Source organism: Oncorhynchus mykiss, chromosome 9 (genome assembly GCF_057628025.1).
Source record: "Oncorhynchus mykiss isolate SJ-2025 chromosome 9, ASM5762802v1, whole genome shotgun sequence".
Taxonomy (NCBI): domain Eukaryota; kingdom Metazoa; phylum Chordata; class Actinopteri; order Salmoniformes; family Salmonidae; genus Oncorhynchus; species Oncorhynchus mykiss.
The window spans coordinates 68,496,503-68,516,820 of NC_143030.1; the positions used below are offsets into that span (position 1 = coordinate 68,496,503).

The 20,318-nt window shown below is 42.2% G+C and overlaps 1 protein-coding gene across 4 annotated transcripts in view; it reads left to right on the plus strand.

The window, feature by feature from the left end:
• LOC110532617 (putative phospholipid-transporting ATPase IIA) overlaps positions 1-20,318 on the plus strand; it is a 42,062-nt gene that overhangs the window by 13,743 nt on the left and 8,001 nt on the right. For 3 of the 4 annotated variants that reach the window (XM_021616670.3, XM_090185146.1, XM_090185147.1), the window contains 19 exons: positions 683-734; positions 1,940-2,034; positions 2,206-2,286; positions 2,451-2,526; positions 3,010-3,086; positions 3,388-3,548; positions 3,791-3,933; positions 4,654-4,766; positions 5,631-5,840; positions 10,355-10,516; positions 11,151-11,243; positions 11,438-11,521; positions 12,564-12,734; positions 12,995-13,093; positions 14,394-14,483; positions 14,829-14,973; positions 15,387-15,451; positions 16,005-16,160; positions 18,598-18,662. In XM_021616670.3, the coding sequence (XP_021472345.2) occupies positions 683-734; positions 1,940-2,034; positions 2,206-2,286; positions 2,451-2,526; positions 3,010-3,086; positions 3,388-3,548; positions 3,791-3,933; positions 4,654-4,766; positions 5,631-5,840; positions 10,355-10,516; positions 11,151-11,243; positions 11,438-11,521; positions 12,564-12,734; positions 12,995-13,093; positions 14,394-14,483; positions 14,829-14,973; positions 15,387-15,451; positions 16,005-16,160; positions 18,598-18,662 (2,138 nt within the window). Of the gene's footprint in view, positions 1-682; positions 735-1,939; positions 2,035-2,205; positions 2,287-2,450; positions 2,527-3,009; positions 3,087-3,387; positions 3,549-3,790; positions 3,934-4,653; positions 4,767-5,630; positions 5,841-10,354; positions 10,517-11,150; positions 11,244-11,437; positions 11,522-12,563; positions 12,735-12,994; positions 13,094-14,393; positions 14,484-14,828; positions 14,974-15,386; positions 15,452-16,004; positions 17,036-18,597; positions 18,663-20,318 lie in introns of all 4 variants that reach the window. The other variant, XR_016483398.1, reaches the window with a different exon arrangement.

Below are 20,318 nucleotides of genomic sequence, written 5' to 3' on the forward strand. Positions count from 1 at the left end.
TTGGCCCAATGCTCTAACCACTAGGCTACCTGCCGCCACTATGTTGTTAAAAGTATCTTAAGTAATTCTAATAGACATTCCAACTCCTAACAGTATTTTTTACTGGCTACTGTAGAAAGAGTGGATTCTGGGAGTCTTTGAAGGATAGGTCACACGTTGTTCTCTTTATACATTGTAGATTTTTTATCCATGAACGAGGAGACAGACATTGAAAGTAAATCGAACTCTGAATTGTTATGATCTTCTGATTTTGAAATCTGTTAAAACATTATTTTTTTTAAATAACATTCAAAATGTGTACCACCGCATGGATCTGAAGTGCCACAGTGAATCTTTATTAAACCCATCGACCACTTAAAATAATCAATGTCCAACTCAATGTTTTGAAATCTGTCAACTTAAATAGTGTTGAGAATTCATCTTCCAATTACGCTGACCAGGATTCAGTCACAGTGGAGTCTGGGTCAAACAGAGTGTAAAGCCTGGTCAGGCTCCTATTCAGGGTAAGGCTGGATGATTTGCTGCAGGGATTATTATTGTGACTAGCTGAATGCAGGTAATGTAGCACATTAAAGCAAAAGTCTGAACGTCCACAGTTATAGGGGGGGGGGGGGGGGGGGGGGGGTTTAGAAGAACAGGATGCAAGTTGAAGTCGTGTTTTTCTTTATTTCTGCCTTTGTAGAACCAGCGAGTTCCTGCTGACATGATCTTCTTAAGGACCTCTGAAAGAAATGGTAAACATCTGCTGGTCATTCATTCAAATCTCCAAAACAGGATAGTTAGGGTAATGGCATGTTTAAAAAGGGTGGTGAGGTGAAGGGATTAGCCTAGAGCCAGGACAGGAAGTGCAACAATGTCTAAATTGTAATTGGGTCCAGTAGGCTATCGTTCAAAGTGGTGGTTGGGGGGACGGGTTGTGGTAGAAGACAGAAGAAGCATGGTCCATTCATTTCCCCTGACCATTTTTGTCTTTTAAATTGCAAGTTAATTCCTAAGGAAAATCCCCAAGACAGGCAGAGTGTAGAATAGAAAGAACATATAAAATGCAAAGAGAAAACTGGGGAACCAAGGTACAAAGACTGAGCCTAATCTGAATAAACAAATTTGTTATTGGATGAGATTTGAAAGAGTGGTGACAGAAACAGAATGAATTGCTCCCATGCAAAACAATGCCATCTTCACCAGGCTTGTTGTTTTCTAAACAAGTACACCACCACCCCCTCGATAACTAGCAGCTGTTAGGATCCATCGGAAACATGCAATAAAACATTTGGAGTACGACAACCTTACACTTTTATTATCTTGATTTGGAGTAAAACAAACTAGATGAAGCATGCTTATTTGTGGTTGTGCTTTCCTGTGGGGGGAGGAAAAACAACATGTTTATTTTACTGGAAAGAGTGGTTAGTTGGTTATCTCTCTGACACATGGAGGCCATTAGGTCAATTATGAAGAGGTTAGCTAGGCCCAGTGTTCTGAGCTATAGACAGGCAGGCAGGATGACGCAGACCAGGAGGAACTAGGGTTACTGGAGGCTGTGGGGGGATGAGAGTTGGGTTGGCATGGATACCTCTTCACTTTCTTGTTGATCCCCAGAGTAATGTGCAGTTGGGCACCATTCATATTTGAGCACTATTTTGCAGTAAGTCATTTGGTAAGATATGTTTATGTTGAAAGATAGAGGGGATGAAGGATGCACCAAATAAAAGAATACTAGAAGTTGACGCATGTGACAAAATGTACAAGTTTGTAAATTATCATTATTTACATAGGGTAACACATTTCGTTTTTTAGATGGACAGAATGTAGTTATTTGTACCATGGAGGCCCTATAACTCTGAATGCTTCTGCAATCTCTAAAGCCTACACAACGGTGCCCCCTAGAGGTGTCTGACTCCATTCTGGATCAGTTATTTTCCTCACTTCTGCCTTGTTCTAGGCTCCTGCTTCCTGCGTACTGACCAACTGGACGGAGAGACGGACTGGAAACTACGCCACCCAGTGGCCTGTACTCAGAGGCTGCCCACTGCTGCTGTGAGTCACCAGACCAGATGGCTGATCTATCTTTTAGTAGAATACGATGTTGGCACGGCACTGACTGCAGAAAAATGTAGTAAAGTAATGCCACATCTCATGTTTTTGGGGGATGTTCTTGGAATTTTTATCGCTTATTGATAAGTGACCATGTTGTGATTGCTCCTCCAGGATCTTCTCCAGATCAGATCCTATGTGTATGCAGAGGAACCAAACATTGACATCCACAACTTTATTGGCACTTTCACCAGGGTGAGTGTTAGGGCCTGAACAATTATATTTTACTTTTCTTGTTTAAGACATGCATAAAGACAATTGCCACCATATATAGTGAACTTTGATGAAGGACTTTCTGTTTTCATGGAGTAATGTTCCATACTCTGTCTGTGTTTTGTGTCCTCTGTGCTGTGCTTTAGGAGGATGGAGACCCTCCAGTCAATGAGAGTCTCAGTATTGAGAATACCCTTTGGGCCAGCACTGTCATCGCCTCTGGTAAATACCAACTCCCCCAGTGGTGTGCTCTTTCTCTCCACTGAAGCAGCTAAAACATGGAAGGAAGCAGTACCAGCCCTTCCTCCATCCCTCTCTCCCTCCATCTATTGCTAGAGCAGTGATGAGGCATTACTTCCTCCACGCTTGATGTGCTGATGATTTGTCCTACACACACACACACCGGCGCAATCAGACATTTGGTCATTTAAAACTAGTTCGGGGTAGTTAACCATAAAAGACAACGTTTCCCTAAAGGGAAAAAACACTACATAGAGATTTCAGAGTCTAATCTACTGTATATAGCATACGGTAGTCATTTGGCAAATTGGCAAACTCTCATGTACTACTGTCATTATACATTTCAAAACATGCATTCACATCAAGGGAAGTCTTCTACATGCTTTATTATATGGTATGGTTTATGATTCGAAACTTGTCGGTTTAAAAGTTTCAGTCCATTACTTGAATGTTCTGTCTCTGTAGGCACTGTGGTAGGAGTAGTTATTTACACAGGCAAGGAACTCCGGAGTGTGATGAACACCTCAGACCCAAGGCACAAGGTATAGTAATGTCAAACATCCTGCACATGACGCTTTCCTTTAGTACATGAACTCATGCAAATATTCTGGTAGAACTATATTTTACGGTACTGTTTCCATGGTAATTCATAGTTTATTACTGTGTTACCTTTTTTTTAAGGTCTTAAAAAAAGAAAATACCCTGCTCAATTTATGTACTGTAAAGTAAACCACTACCAATACTCAAATAATCATATCATTTCAACAGTTGTTCAATAATATTGTGTTTAGAGTGTTTTGACATGTACTGCCTGATGTCATTCTCATTTATCATCTCTTATAGGTTGGCCTATTTGACCTGGAAGTGAACTGTTTAACCAAGATCCTGTTTGGGGCTTTGGTGGTGGTGTCTCTGGTCATGGTGGCCCTCCAACACTTTGCCGGCCGTTGGTATCTGCAGATCTTCCGCTTCCTGCTGCTTTTCTCCAACATTGTCCCCATCAGGTAGGAGTTTAACACACTTTCTATTTAATTTAAATGAGCAATTAATAAATGCATATTTAACAACATTTAACAGCAGGTTTAAGACCAAAAGTTGGTATTTTCAGTTGAGGCCTACATTTACATAAAATCTACCCTTGCTGAATTGTTTCTACATATCCTTATGCGCATGTTTGATGGACAACCTAAACCCATTAATATCCACATTTTATTAAATGAATAAAATGTGAACTTTGTCTATCCAGCTTGCGTGTGAACCTGGACATGGGTAAGATGGTGTTCAGCTGGATGATCAGAAGAGACTCTAAGATCCCTGGTACGGTGGTCAGGGCCAGCACTATACCTGAACAACTGGGACGCATCTCCTACCTGCTCACTGACAAAACAGGTCTGCTACTTTTGTGGTTTATAGACATAAATATGTAATTATTGACTGCCGGACTATCGCGGCTGTGTGGCTGTGGACTCTGTGTTGAGCTTAAGAGGTAAGAGTGCCTCCATAAACTGTCAGCTTAGTCAATTCACATAATATGTAACTATGGTAATAAAACATGACAGTAAAGTATAAGGTTTGCAGAAAACTGCTAAATGTTGTAGTGCACAGGACGAGTAGTGGCTAGTGCTACAATATAAGACAATGCCAAATGCCTGTATCTTGTTTTAGTAGTCAGAAGAGGACATTGCCCCAACATGTCAGTCTGTCATATGAGAGTTGATAGTGTTGAATATTTGCTAAGGTTATGTTCATTATGAGTGCTAGGGCAAGCCTGTCCATGATCAGGGCGATGAGGCCTAGGGGTCAAAGGTCAGTCTAATGTAGGTGCTGTAGGGGCTTCTCAGGTCATCCTGAAATACTAGCTACAGAGAGGGGGGCTTTTAAAGTGTGAAGACAGTCAGGACACTGACAGCATGGAAAGATACTTGACTTGTAGATCATAGTGTGACTGTACTATAGACTGTTTAAAAATCACTATGTTTAAATTATTATAATCATTTTAACACCAGCACTACCATCTCGCTTCCAACACTTCTGACACCAGTGCAAATAACCCCTTGATCAGTAGAAATGCTACAAATAGTATAAATTGTGGTTGTGTGTTTGATGCAGGGACTCTTACCCAGAATGAGATGGTGTTCCGTCGCCTCCATCTTGGAACGGTGGCCTATGGAATGGACTCCATGGACGAGGTGCAGAGCCACGTGTTCAGTGCCTACACACAGGTAAACAATAATCATCACCACTGAGCCATATTGAGATAGTTGTGGCGCACATAGAGCGTCATTGACAGAAACGACAATTGCCAAACTCTCTATGTAGACCTGTGGCTCTGCATCTGTCCATATGGGCTGTGGGCAATGAATTACTAATTGGTGAGACAGTCGATGCTTGAAAACTCAAAAGAATTCTGTGTGAAAACCAATAACAACCCTTGTCTTTAGGGCATATCTTTTGGACAGCATATCAGCTAAGTGATTATTGTTTGGCTGAATGCTTCCTGACCCCTAATGACATTCTTTGTCCCTTTGACACCAGAGGTTAGTGGAGAAGGAAACCGGATTAGCCACTAGCCCCAGAGCCCACTAGCACTGACCTGCCCTAGTTTAATGACTCCACTATTAACCCCTGTGGAAACACAACCCCCAGCCTAAAAATAGCAGCAGCAAGATACTAAAGCTAATTGTTCATATTTCTTATTTTGTTACACACCTGGTTGTGTTTACTTTCTGTGGTTGGTATGAATGAATAGGGTAGGATTAGTTAAATGACTTGGTTAGTAGTCATTTTAGAACTGAGTAAGTTCAGAGAAGTGTTATGTTTTAGCACTACAAAACGCATATATTCCATATACTTTAATGCCATAGTTACTGAATCAGGCAGCTCACAGGTACATGTACTGTATATATACATTACAGTATATATTCCCCACTAATAATTTATTAATGTGATGACTGTTTGTCAATCCATGGCTGAGAAAAAAAGTTTATTATTAAAAAACGCTCTACTAATTATTGAAAACCTTGCAGGTAGACAGATGCTCCAACTCAGTCGGCTAACTTTTATTTTCTGCACCTTCCACCCCACAGCCCTCTCATGACCTCCCAGCATCCAGAGTTCCGGCAGCCACTAAGGTTCGTAAGACCATCAGCAGCCGTGTGCATGAGGCGGTGAAGGCCATCGCCCTGGTGCACTGTGTGACGCCCGCGTACGAGGCCAATGGCGTGACGGACCAGGCCGAGGCAGAGCAGCATTATGAGGACACCTGTAGGGTTTACCAGGCTGCCAGCCCAGACGAGGTACACGACGGCTCACCCTAACTACTAGACATAACTGTCCAAAAATATAGCAACCAGGGGTTGTTAGTGTTTTATACAAATAATTAATTAACAGTTGACATTTGCTCTGCGAGGTTATAATATTGTTTTTTGTTAAAGATACAGTAGACCAACATATACAGTGCCTTGCGAAAGTATTCGGCCCCCTTAAACTTTGCGACCTTTTGCCACATTTCAGGCTTCAAACATAAAGATATAAAACTGTATTTTTTTGTGAAGAATCAACAACAAGTGGGACACAATCATGAAGTGGAACGACATTTATTGGATATTTCAAACTTTTTTAACAAATCAAAAACTGAAAAATTAGGCGTGCAAAATTATTCAGCCCCTTTACTTTCAGTGCAGCAAACTCTCTCCAGAAGTTCAGTGAGGATCTCTGAATGATCCAATGTTGACCTAAATGACTAATGATGATAAATACAATCCACCTGTGTGTAATCAAGTCTCCGTATAAATGCACCTGCACTGTGATAGTCTCAGAGGTCCGTTAAAAGCGCAGAGAGCATCATGAAGAACAAGGAACACACCAGGCAGGTCCGAGATACTGTTGTGAAGAAGTTTAAAGCCGGATTTGGATACAAAAAGATTTCCCAAGCTTTAAACATCCCAAGGAGCACTGTGCAAGCGATAATATTGAAATGGAAGGAGTATCAGACCACTGCAAATCTACCAAAACCTGGCCGTCCCTCTAAACTTTCAGCTCATACAAGGAGAAGACTGATCAGAGATGCAGCCAAGAGGCCCATGATCACTCTGGATGAACTGCAGAGATCTACAGCTGAGGTGGGAGACTCTGTCCATAGGACAACAATCAGTCGTATATTGCACAAATCTGGCCTTTATGGAAGAGTGGCAAGAAGAAAGCCATTTCTTAAAGATATCCATAAAAAGTGTCGTTTAAAGTTTGCCACAAGCCACCTGGGAGACACACCAAACATGTGGAAGAAGCTGCTCTGGTCAGATGAAACCAAAATTGAACTTTTTGGCAACAATGCAAAACGTTATGTTTGGCGTAAAAGCAACACAGCTCATCACCCTGAATACACCATCCCCACTGTCAAACATGGTGGTGGCAGCATCATGGTTTGGGCCTGCTTTTCTTCAGCAGGGACAAGGAAGATGGTTAAAATTGATGGGAAGATGGATGGAGCCAAATACAGGACCATTCTGGAAGAAAACCTGATGGAGTCTGCAAAAGACCTGAGACTGGGACGGAGATTTGTCTTCCAACAAGACAATGATCCAAAACATAAAGCAAAATCTACAATGGAATGGTTCAAAAATAAACATATCCAGGTGTTAGAATGGCCAAGTCAAAGTCCAGTCCTGAATCCAATCGAGAATCTGTGGAAAGAACTGAAAACTGCTGTTCACAAATGCTCTCCATCCAACTTCACTGAGCTCGAGCTGTTTTGCAAGGAGGAATGGGAAAACATTTCAGTCTCTCGATGTGCAAAACTGATAGAGACATACCCCAAGCGACTTACAGCTGTAATCGCAGCAAAAGGTGGCGCTACAAAGTATTAACTTAAGGGGGCTGAATAATTTTGCACGCCCAATTTTTCAGTTTTTGATTTGTTAAAAAAGTTTGAAATATCCAATAAATGTCGTTCCACTTCATGATTGTGTCCCACTTGTTGTTGATTCTTCACAAAAAAATACAGTTTTATATCTTTATGTTTGAAGCCTGAAATGTGGCAAAAGGTCGCAAAGTTTAAGGGGGCCGAATACTTTCGCAAGGCACTGTACAAAAAATTGCCTGGGAAAAATGTGAGTTGTCTACTCAACACCCTCAGGAAGGTTAAAGGGAATTGTTACTAGGTATTGCGACAGTAGAATAATAGAGTCCAAGTTAAATGATGGAGAGGGTCACTTCAAGTGATTTTGAAGTTTGAACCCTTAGCGGTTGTTGCCGTGGACTACCTGCTGCCTTTGAAGGAAACCTTGAGGAGACAAATGACACGTGTACCTAGCTATGTCATTGATCGCTATGAATCATTTGAAGTCCAGGAGGAAGGCTGAGGAGGAATTCACCTTGATCCAGTTCCCGTAGTGTAAATACACATTTCCTTAATGTGCTCCCCAGTCTATTGGATTTCAGCTAACCTATTCCCTCTTTGAATCTCCTACCTTAGTATTAGATACTTTGATATGGCCCACAGCTTTTGTTTTTATGGTGAGCTGTGGCTTATTGTATGCTCAACTTCATGCAATACAAGCACTTTTTTTTTTCTCGCGCAAATATGTATGAGTCTTGAAGCTCCTGGCCTGTTCCAAGATTTCTCACAGGTTACAATATAAGTCAATGTGTTGCTATTCCCTTTCTTGATTGAATATTTTTGCAATTGATAAAATAGGTATATTGTATCCGCTTGATATGATCTTGGCTCAAATTCAGTTTGCTTTCCTATGGCTTCTCAGGAAGTCTATATATAGATATGGTGTTGACTGTTGGCTGCCGGTGGTAGTGGTCACAATGTCAGTGGCAGTTGCATGCATGGTTTATAATCGTAAGCCATTTATCTAACTTGCTTTGTTGGATGTGATATAGGTAATTGCCAAAATAAAGGAAATACCAACTGAGTGTCTTGTTAGGGCTGCCAGAACGGCTTCAATGCACTTTGGCATAGATTCTACAAGTGTCTGGAACACTATTGGAGGTATGAAACACCATTCTTCAACAAGAAATTCCATAGTTTGGTGTTTTGTTAATAGTGGTGGAAAACACTGTCTCAGGCGCCGCTCCAGAATCACCCATAAGTGTTCAATTGGGTTGAGATCTGGAGACTGAGACGGCTATGGCATATCGTGAATCATCAGCAAGTTGAGCAGTCTTCGTCACTGACGCTCCTGCCAAACGTGCCCCAACAATCACCCCTCTTTCAAAGTCACTGAGATTTCTTCTTCTAACCATGGTAGACAAAGTAATGGGCAACTGGGCCTGCCCAGTATTTTTATACATCACTCTAAGCATGATGGGATGTTAATTCCACACCTGTGTGGCAGCACCTGTTTTGAATATACTTTGTATCCCTCATTTACCTCATTAAACTAAGTGTTTTCTTTATTTGGCTGTTACCTGTACATGTTTGGCAGATATAACCCGTTTTTTAATGAAATCAAAATGAATAGTCCTGGTTGTTGTGTGGAGATATTATTCCAAAACTTGTGCTTTTACATCTGCTTATTTAGTATATCATATGTATTATGTCTAATATATTGATTGTGATATCGACTCAAGAGAAGTGTGTTCTTATAAAAAAAAAGGCAGAGTATAAAGTATTTCCTGAGGGTTATACTTCCAAGCAGGGCCAATAAGAATTTTAGCTTCTGCCAAGCTGTGGTTTTGACTCCAGATATTTGCCAGTAGCAGATCCAGCTCAATTAAATCCTAGACATTCCCATGACTAGGTGGTGCTGTTGGGTTGGAGGCCGATTCACTGCTCATCTCCATAGTGAATGTAGCCTTACTAATGTTACCATGACTAAGTCAAACACCTCATTCTCCCCAACTTGTATGACCAACACACAAGGTAGTCAGAGCTTTGTTGATCATTATGGAGTTCAGCTCAAGACCACCCCAGGCCAAATATTAGCATAAAATAAGTATTGTTTGTTAGCTGGAAGAGGCTTGGTTTGGGACTGGACTTTGGAAGTGTTTAGGGTCCAATTGATGCCTCTTCCTGTCCATCTGAGATTGAAATTAGAGACCGGTCAGTGTAGGCATGGGGGATGAATTGTGTTTTTGATCTTGTGCTGGTGGTCTGGAAGTTATTGGGAAAAATAACTTCTGACCCCCCCCACCCCCCAAAAGTGACTCTTTCAATCATTCCAAATGTCGTCTGTTTGGCATTATCCTCATGTGCCCTTCAAAAGAGACCAGAAACAACATGTGGCATTGTCTTTTAAAATTGTCTTCCTAGTTTGTCAATCAATACTCTCAAATCAATACTATTGATTTGAGCTGAAGTAGAGCTCTTTGATGTGCTACTCAGATTTATATTTCCTGTTCTTTCATTTGTCCTGTGAAAAGGTACATCATGTTAATCTCTTGTGAAAAGACTACGTAAACATAAATGGTACTGTAGATCTGTCATGATACAACGGGATGTGTGAAATCAGCAGCATTAGTTCCAGTGCTTGGGTTTTTCGGCACTGATTATTTGGACAAATCATGATTTTGCAGGTGTTAGCATCTTTTGAATTTTGGAAGGAGAGGGGACATTTGGCCCAAAGACTTGCCTGTAAATTGCAAAGAGAGAGGTTGGTGCTTTTCATTCCGGATCCGCTCATTCTATCTCTTCTCTTAACACTATGGACCCAGAACTTCATTGACTATCTGACCAATTACGCAATACTTCAGTTCTGGGTTAACCAAGATGAACCCATTTCATGCTAAAACAGTCCTTTCTCCTTTTACCTTATCAAATGTATGTATTTTTATAACCACCCATTCACCAAACTGTTGCTAGGTTTCGCTGGTGCAATGGACAGAGAGTGTGGGTCTGACCCTGGTCGGACGGGACCAGAACTCCATGCAGCTGAGGACTCCTAGTGGACAGATCCTGAACTTCACCATCCTACAGATATTCCCTTTCACCTATGTTAGCAAGCGAATGGGAATCATAGTTCGAGTGAGTGCTGCTGACTAGGATAATTCTAATTTGAGTCATCCCTTTACAGTTGCCAGAGGTGTATGCTTTCCTCAGCTGATCTAATGTATTGTGGAAGATCATTTGTATTTTGCTTGATTGCCGGCCAACTGTCTGTTTTGATGTAACTACTCCTTTGAAAGATCCATTGTATAGCTGATATCAGTAGGGCCAACTGTTTGGGACCAACTGCTCTTTTTTAAGATACATTTTATGGCTTTTGATCCTGAGCATTGATCCATTTATCTATCAAGACATAGGCTGATCTAAGACAGACTTTACCCTGCTATGAACTCCGATGACTAAGTCTCTGTGCTGTCTGCATGACTAACTATTGTTGTTGGCTTGGATAGACCTGGTATAACTCTACTTTAGGAAGGCTGGGATTAAACTTGGCTTCCTCAAGAAAATATTTTCAGACATGTTTGGACCCCTTGTGAACATTAACACCAAAATAAGTTTCCCTTTCTATCAACCAACCAACAATAATAAACTAATCCTTTATGTGTATCTCTACACATACATTCCAACTTATTGATTAATGTGAATGTTTTTCTTCATTTCTGTTTGTCAAGCATTGAATTAAGGTAATGACAGTGAATGGTCTGTTTTACAGGATGAGTCTACAGGAGAAATAACTTTCTACATGAAGGGTGCAGACGTAGTGATGGCAGGCATCGTCCAGTATAATGATTGGCTGGAAGAAGAGGTATTTTTGGTTTCCTCTATTAAAACACGTCATTTTAGTTTGAATAAATTACCACCATGAATTGATTATAGCGTGTTGTGGTCATCTTTAGGGTGTTGCTGTCAATTTTCCCTTTCTTGGGAAGGTTCAGTCCTTGTGTATGTTTGAACGTTCTGATATTAATGTTTTGGTGTTACTTTTGCTCTTTCTTCCAGTGTGGAAATATGGCCAGGGAAGGCCTGAGGGTCTTGGTCGTTTCCAAAAAGTCTCTAACAGAGGAACAGTACCAAGACTTTGAGGTTGGTAGCATGCCCTCACTATCTTTGGTCGAGCTTCAATGTAACTGTCGTCACGTTGTTCCATAGAGTATGGGACTGTGCGGTAACCCAAGCCAACAGAAGGAGGAGGATGTTTAGATGGAGAATGAATTGACTGTCCTGAGTAACCAAGCCCACTGTTAGCGACCTTGACATTTCAGTGTGTCATAGCCATTTGGCAAAGTCATTAGTGAGGCTGAAGCTTAGGGTATCCATCGTGGTTTGAGCACATCCACATAGTGTCATAAATAGAAGGGAAATTCCTTTTGATCAACGTCTGGGTTTGTGAAACCAGGTGTGGTAATATTCTTACAATGACATGAATTTACTAGTTGCTGCACCTCCCTCTGTATGTGTTGTTTTTACTGTATTAGTGCCACTCCTTATGAGATTACAGAAATGTACATTTGTGTTGGATGACAATATAGCACTAATTTGTTTATCGTCCTACACAAAATACACTCTTTCCAGGTGTTGTCTTGGAGTTGTCATGTCCTTTCAAGTCTTTTATATCTGCTAGGTAGCCTACCTACCTGCCAACAACAACAAACCAACAACAACAAATACAAAAACAAAATAGTTTCCACAGATACTCGCCATTGTTCTTAAGATGTCAAGTGTGTTGTTTGATACTCGGATATCCCTCTCTCTCTCTCACACACACACACACACTCCCATTCTCAATGCAGGGTGGGAGGGCGGGCAGATGGGCAGTGTCTCCCCTGCAGCCCCACCAGGCCCATTGCCTGAGTGTATAATTGTGAGAGCTGGCTGGTGGGCGGTGGTGACTCACGCATAGATCTTGTGTTCTTGAGTGAGTCACTCAGATAGCTTTTTGCTTTATCTCCTCTGAGCTGGAGACTGCTGGACATTTACTTGCTCCTTCCAAAACATGTTACATTTGACGATTTTGTATGTTTGACAGTTAATAAATCAAACTAGCTAAACTCCAATATGCTATATTCGGATAATGTCTCACAATCCAAATATATTCACCACATTTCTCTCGTTACTTTCTCCACAGGCCCGATATGTCCAGGCCAAGCTGAGTGTGCACGACCGGTCTCTGAAGGTTGCCACGGTGATCGAGAGCCTGGAGATGGAGATGGAGCTGCTGTGTTTGACAGGGGTGGAGGACCAATTGCAGGCTGACGTACGGCCCACCCTGGAGATCCTACGTAATGCAGGCATCAAGGTCAGGGGTCACCGGGGCAGTGGGGTAGACGGCCTTAGCAACAATTCACTTCAATACATTTTACATTGACGTTTTAGTCATTTAGCAGACGCTTTATCCAGAGTGCATACATTTTCATACTTTTTTTCAATACACTTTATTTAACCCTGGGCTTTATGCCCTCTGAAACTGTTGTTGTGTCATTGTTTGAATGTGGATAAGAAATGTAAAACGTATTAATCACACAGAAATGTCATTTTAAAACTGTTTTACCTGTGTAGGTGTGGATGTTAACTGGAGATAAGCTGGAAACAGCCACGTGCACGGCTAAGAATGCTCATCTGGTGACCCGCAACCAGGAAATCCACATCTTTAATTCGGTGAGTGGAAAAGCAGTAGAGGGCATTTTTCTGTTCAACCACTGCACTTTCAATATAATGTTTATTGTGAATTGGAATAAATTGCTTTAGCATAAGGGGTCATTCCTAGTTCATCGGAACATCCACAGTTTCCTGTCGTCTGCACTGACCTCATGCGGACATCCATCCTCTGTGTGGTGAAGGCCCATAGCTGTGCTTATGTAGTCCCCCAGCCATGTAGCCCAGCCTGGATCCGCTGGCTATTTGGCTGGCCCAACAATAAATCACCTCTCACAAGAATAAGCATTCAAGCCAGTGTCAACCAGACCAGAGCCTTCCAGACCTGGGTTCAAATACTATTTGATATTGGTTCAAATACTTAAGCTGTCTGTGCTTGACTAGCACTACAGGCAGTCTAAAACAAACACTTATAGTACATATATTTGAATAATTTTTAAATGCTATTTGACCCCAGGTCTGGAAACAGGCCTGTGAGTACCAGCTGAACCACTTCCTGAGGGAACACAGACAGAGAACCTAACTTTCTAATTTGTTTTGCAGGCTTAGCTCTCAAACAGCACAATTGCTTTGATAGTCTGTTGACTTCCCTTTTGGCCTTCGTCCAGTTGCAAAAAAGCTTGCCTGCCATAGGAAGTTTAGGACTTGCGTACAACAATTGTTACTGGAAGAGGATAACAATGGCTGGCACAGCATGAAAACAATCCCTTAGCTTCTCCCAGCAGAGGAGGGCAGGCAGGGGCTGTGACTGTTGAGTGGTCCAATAGCCAAGGCATCTGCTATTGGCTTCCTGGTTCGACACAAATGGCACTGGGTTGATGACTTGACGTATGAACACGCAATTTGAGAGGATTATAGCCATACCAGTGCATAACATTGGTTGACATATTTATGTCTTGTTGTCATTTCCAGTTCCACATTTTTGGAATTCCGAGTCCACATATAAGTTTGACACAGTTGCAGAAACTATGGGATGTTTTCTTCTTAATATGGACCTTAGGTTAGACAATTTGCAATATTGTAATGTCCACACAATCAACCTCCATATTTCATTAGAAATAGTAGTCTATATAAAGCCACAAAATCAGCCATGTATTAGTGGGTTCATGTCCTGGTCGTCCTTATGGTTTCACACCTTACATATGTTCAACATTTGTCAGTTGATCAGTTCACCCTGATGCTAATCTAGAGTGTGGTTGACAGTTGCAGTCAGGAGAGCAGCTACTCCTGCTGCTGTGGGTTAGATAGCTATCTGTGTGTGTCTCTGACATGATGGTAAGCCATGTACTGTCTGTGGTCCTAGGTGACGACACGAGGAGAGGCCCATCTGGAGCTCAACGCTTTCAGGAGGAAACACGACTGTGCTCTGGTCATATCAGGGGACTCACTGGAGGTAAGCTAAACACCGTCCTCACTCTGAATACTTTACCTTATCTGTGTAAACCAAACCAAAGCACTGTTACTGAAGAGGCCTTTGGTGGTATCTGTGGTATTGGTAATAGTCAGTCTAACATTGGTTAAAGTCTAACTGAGACACTTGAGAAACGTCAGCCAGTGTTGAGTCTTATCCATTCACACTGCTGCATTGTTTTGAGTCTCAATTGACAACTGCCTAGATAAATGTAACAGACGTTGAGGAAGGAGTCTATATCAATGATAAAGATCCCGACATCTCCACAGTTGGTCGTTGGCCCCAGTGGTTGCTCAACCCTCGTCTGTTTCTCTGCTTCTCCTGCAGGTGTGTCTGAAGTTCTATGAGTATGAGTTTATGGAGCTGGCGTGTCAGTGTCCTGCCGTGGTGTGTTGTCGCTGTGCTCCGACCCAGAAGGCCCAGATAGTCCGCCTGCTGCAGGAGCGCACTGGCAAACTCACATGTGCTGTAGGTGAGTCTGCCCAGTGTCAGCCCCAAGCCTTTCTCTATTCTCTAGCCTTTCTCTATTGGGACATTACAGTATACGGAGTTACAGAGTTAACAAATAGCCTACTCTCAAATCGGCTCACTAAAACTCTCCAATTATAGTTAACTGCAGGGTTACTGACCTGTACATTTTAAGATATTGGATGGTATTGCTTTCATGATATAAACTTGATAAACAGTTTGCCTCATAGTATTTTCTTATGGTAAGGATTGAGATCTGATCGAGGGAGTCGCACACACAGACAGGCAGGCAGGCAGACACAGACAGACACACGAACATACACGCACATACACACACTAAACCCTCTCTGCTGTGAGTCACATTAACAGACGTGTTCCTCCTGACACTTCCACTGATGTCTGTTTGTTTTCTCTTAGGGGACGGAGGAAACGATGTCAGCATGATCCAGGAAGCCGACTGTGGCGTGGGAGTGGAGGGCAAAGTAAGAACATCTCTATCCCTGTCGCCCTGTTGCTTTGCTTTCACACACACACTGTCACTGCTGTCTGTGTCGTGTGTTTCCTGAGAGCTGGCCCCCCTCTGGCCAGAGCACCTTTTAACATACATTTGTCACTATGTCATCATGCACAGATTAATCATTTTTGACTGTGTGAAAACATGTCATGGGTGTAAAGGAAATGAATGTGATGTTGTCTTCTGACAATGTGGTATTGTATTCTGTTCTTATTGGGACTGCTTGAACTGTAGTGCTGACAGGTCAACCATGTAGAGTTCTTACTTTATGGACACCTTGCTCCTTCAATAACTATGGACCAGAGCTCCACATCAACTCAATAGTTGGTAAATATTGATTTAACTGTGGCAGAAATAGGGAACTTGTTTACTCAGTGGCAGTAGTTTCAACTTTTCCTCTAAACTTTCTTTATATAAACTCGTAAAAAGTGTTATTCTGGTTACCAAAGACCTTTGCTAACCTTTTCTAAATGTATCTCAGAATGTCTTAAAAATTCCACCACAATGTTGTTGGTTGACAGGAAGGGAAACAGGCATCGCTGGCTGCGGACTTCTCTGTGACTCAGTTCAAGCACTTGGGCCGACTCCTCATGGTCCATGGGCGGAACAGCTACAAGAGATCCGCCGGCCTCTCCCAGTTTGTCATCCACCGGAGCCTGTGCATCAGCACCATGCAGGTAAGCAGGACCAGGGTACTAAATGGTGGAACGGGGTGGGGAGTGAGTCAGGACCAGGGTACCAAATGGTGGAACAGGTTGGGGAGTGAGTCAGGACCAGGGTACTAAATGGTGGAACGGGGTGGGGAGTGAGTCAGGACCAGGGTACCAAATGGTGGAACAAGGTGGGGAGTGAGTCAGGACTAGGGTACCAAATGGTGAAACAGGATAGGGAGTGTCAGGACAGGGAGAGCCAGCAGCTTCCCTGGAAGCCTAGTCACCATGCAGCCCCAGAGCCAGTGGGTAGTGAGAGTACCTTGGGCCAGGCATAGAGAGGTGGAGCAGGGTGGGGGATGAGTCAGAGCTCTTCTGGGGGGCCCCAACCCCAGCCCCCCCCCCCCCTCAGCCCCAGTGAGTACACAGCCTAAGCACAAGGCCAGGTCTTCAGCCCTCTAGTCTCCCAGACCAGGCCATTGACTAGTTTGGGAGGCCTCCAATGTGTCTCAGATTAACACTGACCACAACCACTGCTGTTAACCCCAGAGTCGATGTCCTCTCCCCTGTGGGAATCTAATTAGCATAATCAAAAAATCCCCACAAAAATCGGTCAATTTTAAGTTTTTTTTTGTCGCTCTTCCGCATCTGCTGTGAAAGGTGACAGAGCTAGTGTGATGTTTGTCAGACCATGAGAAACCCCCCAAATCTGTCTTCTCACAAAATCGTCTGTAGCGTCCTTGGCTAGAAACTATTATGACCCCTCTATGGAAAGACACAATGCTGTTCTCCGTTTTGCTCTATGCCCCCCACAAGCATCTTAGGAATTTTCTGAAGCTGGTACAGCCGATCTGCCAACTTCTGTCTGAAGCTACGCACTAATATGACCCCCCTGTGGAAAGGTGAGATACTCACAAACACGTATGTCAGTTGTTTTGCTCTAGGACGCCCACAGGCCTCATAAGACTCATCTGAAGGTCCTTTGGTACTAGTTCAAAAAATGAATGGAACTATAAATGGGGACTGTTTAATGCCAAAAATATGTTAAAAAATAAAATCCTGATCTTTCTTATATCTCTCAGATATACAGTGCCAGTCAAAAGTTTGGACACACCTACTCATTCCAGGGTTTTTCATTTTTTTTTACTATTTTCCACATTGTAGAATAATAGTGAAGACATCAAAACTATGAAATAACACATATGGAATCTTGTGGTAACCAAAAAAGTGTTAAACAAATCAAAATATTTTAAATTCTTCATAGTAGCCACTCTTTGCCTTCATGACAGCTTTGCACACTCTTGGCATTCTCTCAACCAGCTTCATGAGGTAATCACCTGGAATTCATTTCAATTAACAGGTGTGCCTTGTTAAAAGTTGATGTCTTCACTATTATTCTACAATGTAGAAAATAGTAAAAAATAAAAATAAAAACACTTGAATGAGTAGGTGTGTCCAAACTTGTGACTGGTACTGTAGGACAGAAACTTCAGAACAAATTTCCTTTAGATTTTTTTGGGGGGGACTATCTGTTCTGTGTAGTGAATCTGTTATTCAATGCGTTTGTGTGGGTTAATAGCAGTAAGCCGAATGCCAAGCGTCACATTTGGAGGAAACCAGGCACCATCCTGTGATGGTGAAGCATGGTGGTGGTGGCAGCATCATGATGTGGGAATGTTTTTCAGTGGCAGGGGCTGGAAGACTAGTCAGGATTGAGGAAAAGATGAACGGAGAAAAGTACAGAGCGATCCTTGATGAAAACCTGCTCCAGGACCTCAGGCTCGGGCGAAGGTTCACCTTCCAACAGGAAAACGACCCAAAGCACACAGCCAAGACAACGCAGGAGTGGCTTTGGGGCAAGTCTCTGAATGTCCATGAGTGGCCCAGCCAGAGCCAGGACTTAAACCCAATCGATCATCTCTGGAGAGACCTGCAATAGCTGTGCAGCGACGCTCCCCATCCAACATGACAGAGGATCTTCAGAGAAGAATGGGAGAAACTCCCCAAATAGAGGTGTGCCAAGCTTGTAGCGTCATACCCCAGAAGACTCAAGGCTGTAATCGCTGCCAAAGGTGCTTCAACAAAGTACTGAGTAAAGGGTCTGAATAATGTCATATTTCAGTTAGTTTTTTTCAATACAAATTTGCTACATTTTCTGAACCTGTTTTTGCTTTGTCATTATGAGAAACTTGTGTGTAGATTGATGAGGGGGGAACTATTTAAGACATTTTAGAATAAGGCTGTAAGAACAACAAAAATGGAAAAAGTCAAAGGGGCTGAACACTTTCCCGAATGCACTGTATTTCTAATTTCCTCTCAAGTGCTGGATTTTTACCCATAGCGGCCAATCCACCATTTATTCTGAAATTAACTCTAACCCTCCGATATACACAGATTAACTCTTTCACAGTATAATACCATTTTGCTATGATGATGACTCATTCATGATCTCTTCTTCCCCCAGGCTGTCTTCTCCTCTGTCTTCTACTTTGCGTCTGTCCCCCTCTACCAAGGATTTCTCATTATTGGGTGAGCTGATCTTTTCTCAATAGCTGTGGCTTATCAGGATGGCATTTCAACTGTTAGTCGGATTGCTATGACATTGAGATTGTGTTGACGTATTGTTGCATTGGGTTGAATGTAGAAAAAAAATGAATTTACTTTAACCCTGCTTAGTCATCAAAACATCATCAAAATACCCTCTTTTCAGCCTTAGAATGGAGCTCAAATCGATTTAGCGAAATGTCAGGAAATTAGATGCCTGAAATGTTCAATCATTTAGGGAAAAATATAATAACTGTATTTTTTTACATTTACCTGGATACAGTGCCTTGCGAAAGTATTTGGCCCCCTTGAACTTTGCGACCTTTTGCCACATTTCAGGCTTCAAACAAAGATATAAAACTGTATTTTGTTGTGAAGAATCAACAAGAAGTGGGACACAATCATGAAGTGGAATGACATTTATTGGATATTTCAAACCTTTTTAACAAATCAAAAACTGAAAAATTGGGCGTGCAAAATTATTCAGCCCCCTTAAGTTAATACTTTGTAGCGCCACCTTTTGCTGCGATTACAGCTGTAAGTCGCTTGGGGTATGTCTCTATAAGTTTTGCACATCGAGAGACTGACATTTTTTCCCATTCCTCCTTGCAAAACAGCTCGAGCTCAGTGAGGTTGGATGGAGAGCATTTGTGAACAGCAGTTTTCAGTTCTTTCCACAGATTCTCGATTGGATTCAAGTCTGGACTTTGACTTGGCCATTCTAACACCTGGATATGTTTATTTTTTAACCATTCCATTGTAGATTTTGCTTTATGTTTTGGATCATTGTCTTGTTGGAAGACAAATCTCCGTCCCAGTCTCAGGTCTTTTGCAGACTCCATCAGGTTTTCTTCCAGAATGGTCCTGTATTTGGCTCCATCCATCTTCCCATCAATTTTAACCATCTTCCCTGTCCCTGCTGAAGAAAAGCAGGCCCAAACCATGATGCTGCCACCACCATGTTTGACAGTGTGTTCAGGGTGATGAGCTGTGTTGCTTTTACGCCAAACATAACGTTTTGCATTGTTGCCAAAAAGTTCAATTTTGGTTTCATCTGACCAGAGCACCTTCTTCCACATGTTTGGTGTGTCTCCCAGGTGGCTTGTGGCAAACTTTAAACAACACTTTTTATGGATATCTTTAAGAAATGGCTTTCTTCTTGCCACTCTTCCATAAAGGCCAGATTTGTGCAATATACGACTGATTGTTGTCCTATGGACAGAGTCTCCCACCTCAGCTGTAGATCTCTGCAGTTCATCCAGAGTGATCATGGCCTCTTGGCTGCATCTCTGATCAGTCTTCTCCTTGTATGAGCTGAAAGTTTAGAGGGACGGCCAGGTCTTGGTAGATTTGCAGTGGTCTAATACTCCTTCCATTTCAATATTATCGCTTGCACAGTGCTCCTTGGGATGTTTAAAGCTTGGGAAATCTTTTTGTATCCAAATCCGGCTTTAAACTTCTTCACAACAGTATCTCGGACCTGCCTGGTGTGTTCCTTGTTCTTCATGATGCTCTCTGCGCTTTTTAACGGACCTCTGAGACTATCACAGTGCAGGTGCATTTATACAGAGACTTGATTACACACAGGTGGATTGTATTTATCATCATTAGTCATTTAGGTCAACATTGGATCATTCAGAG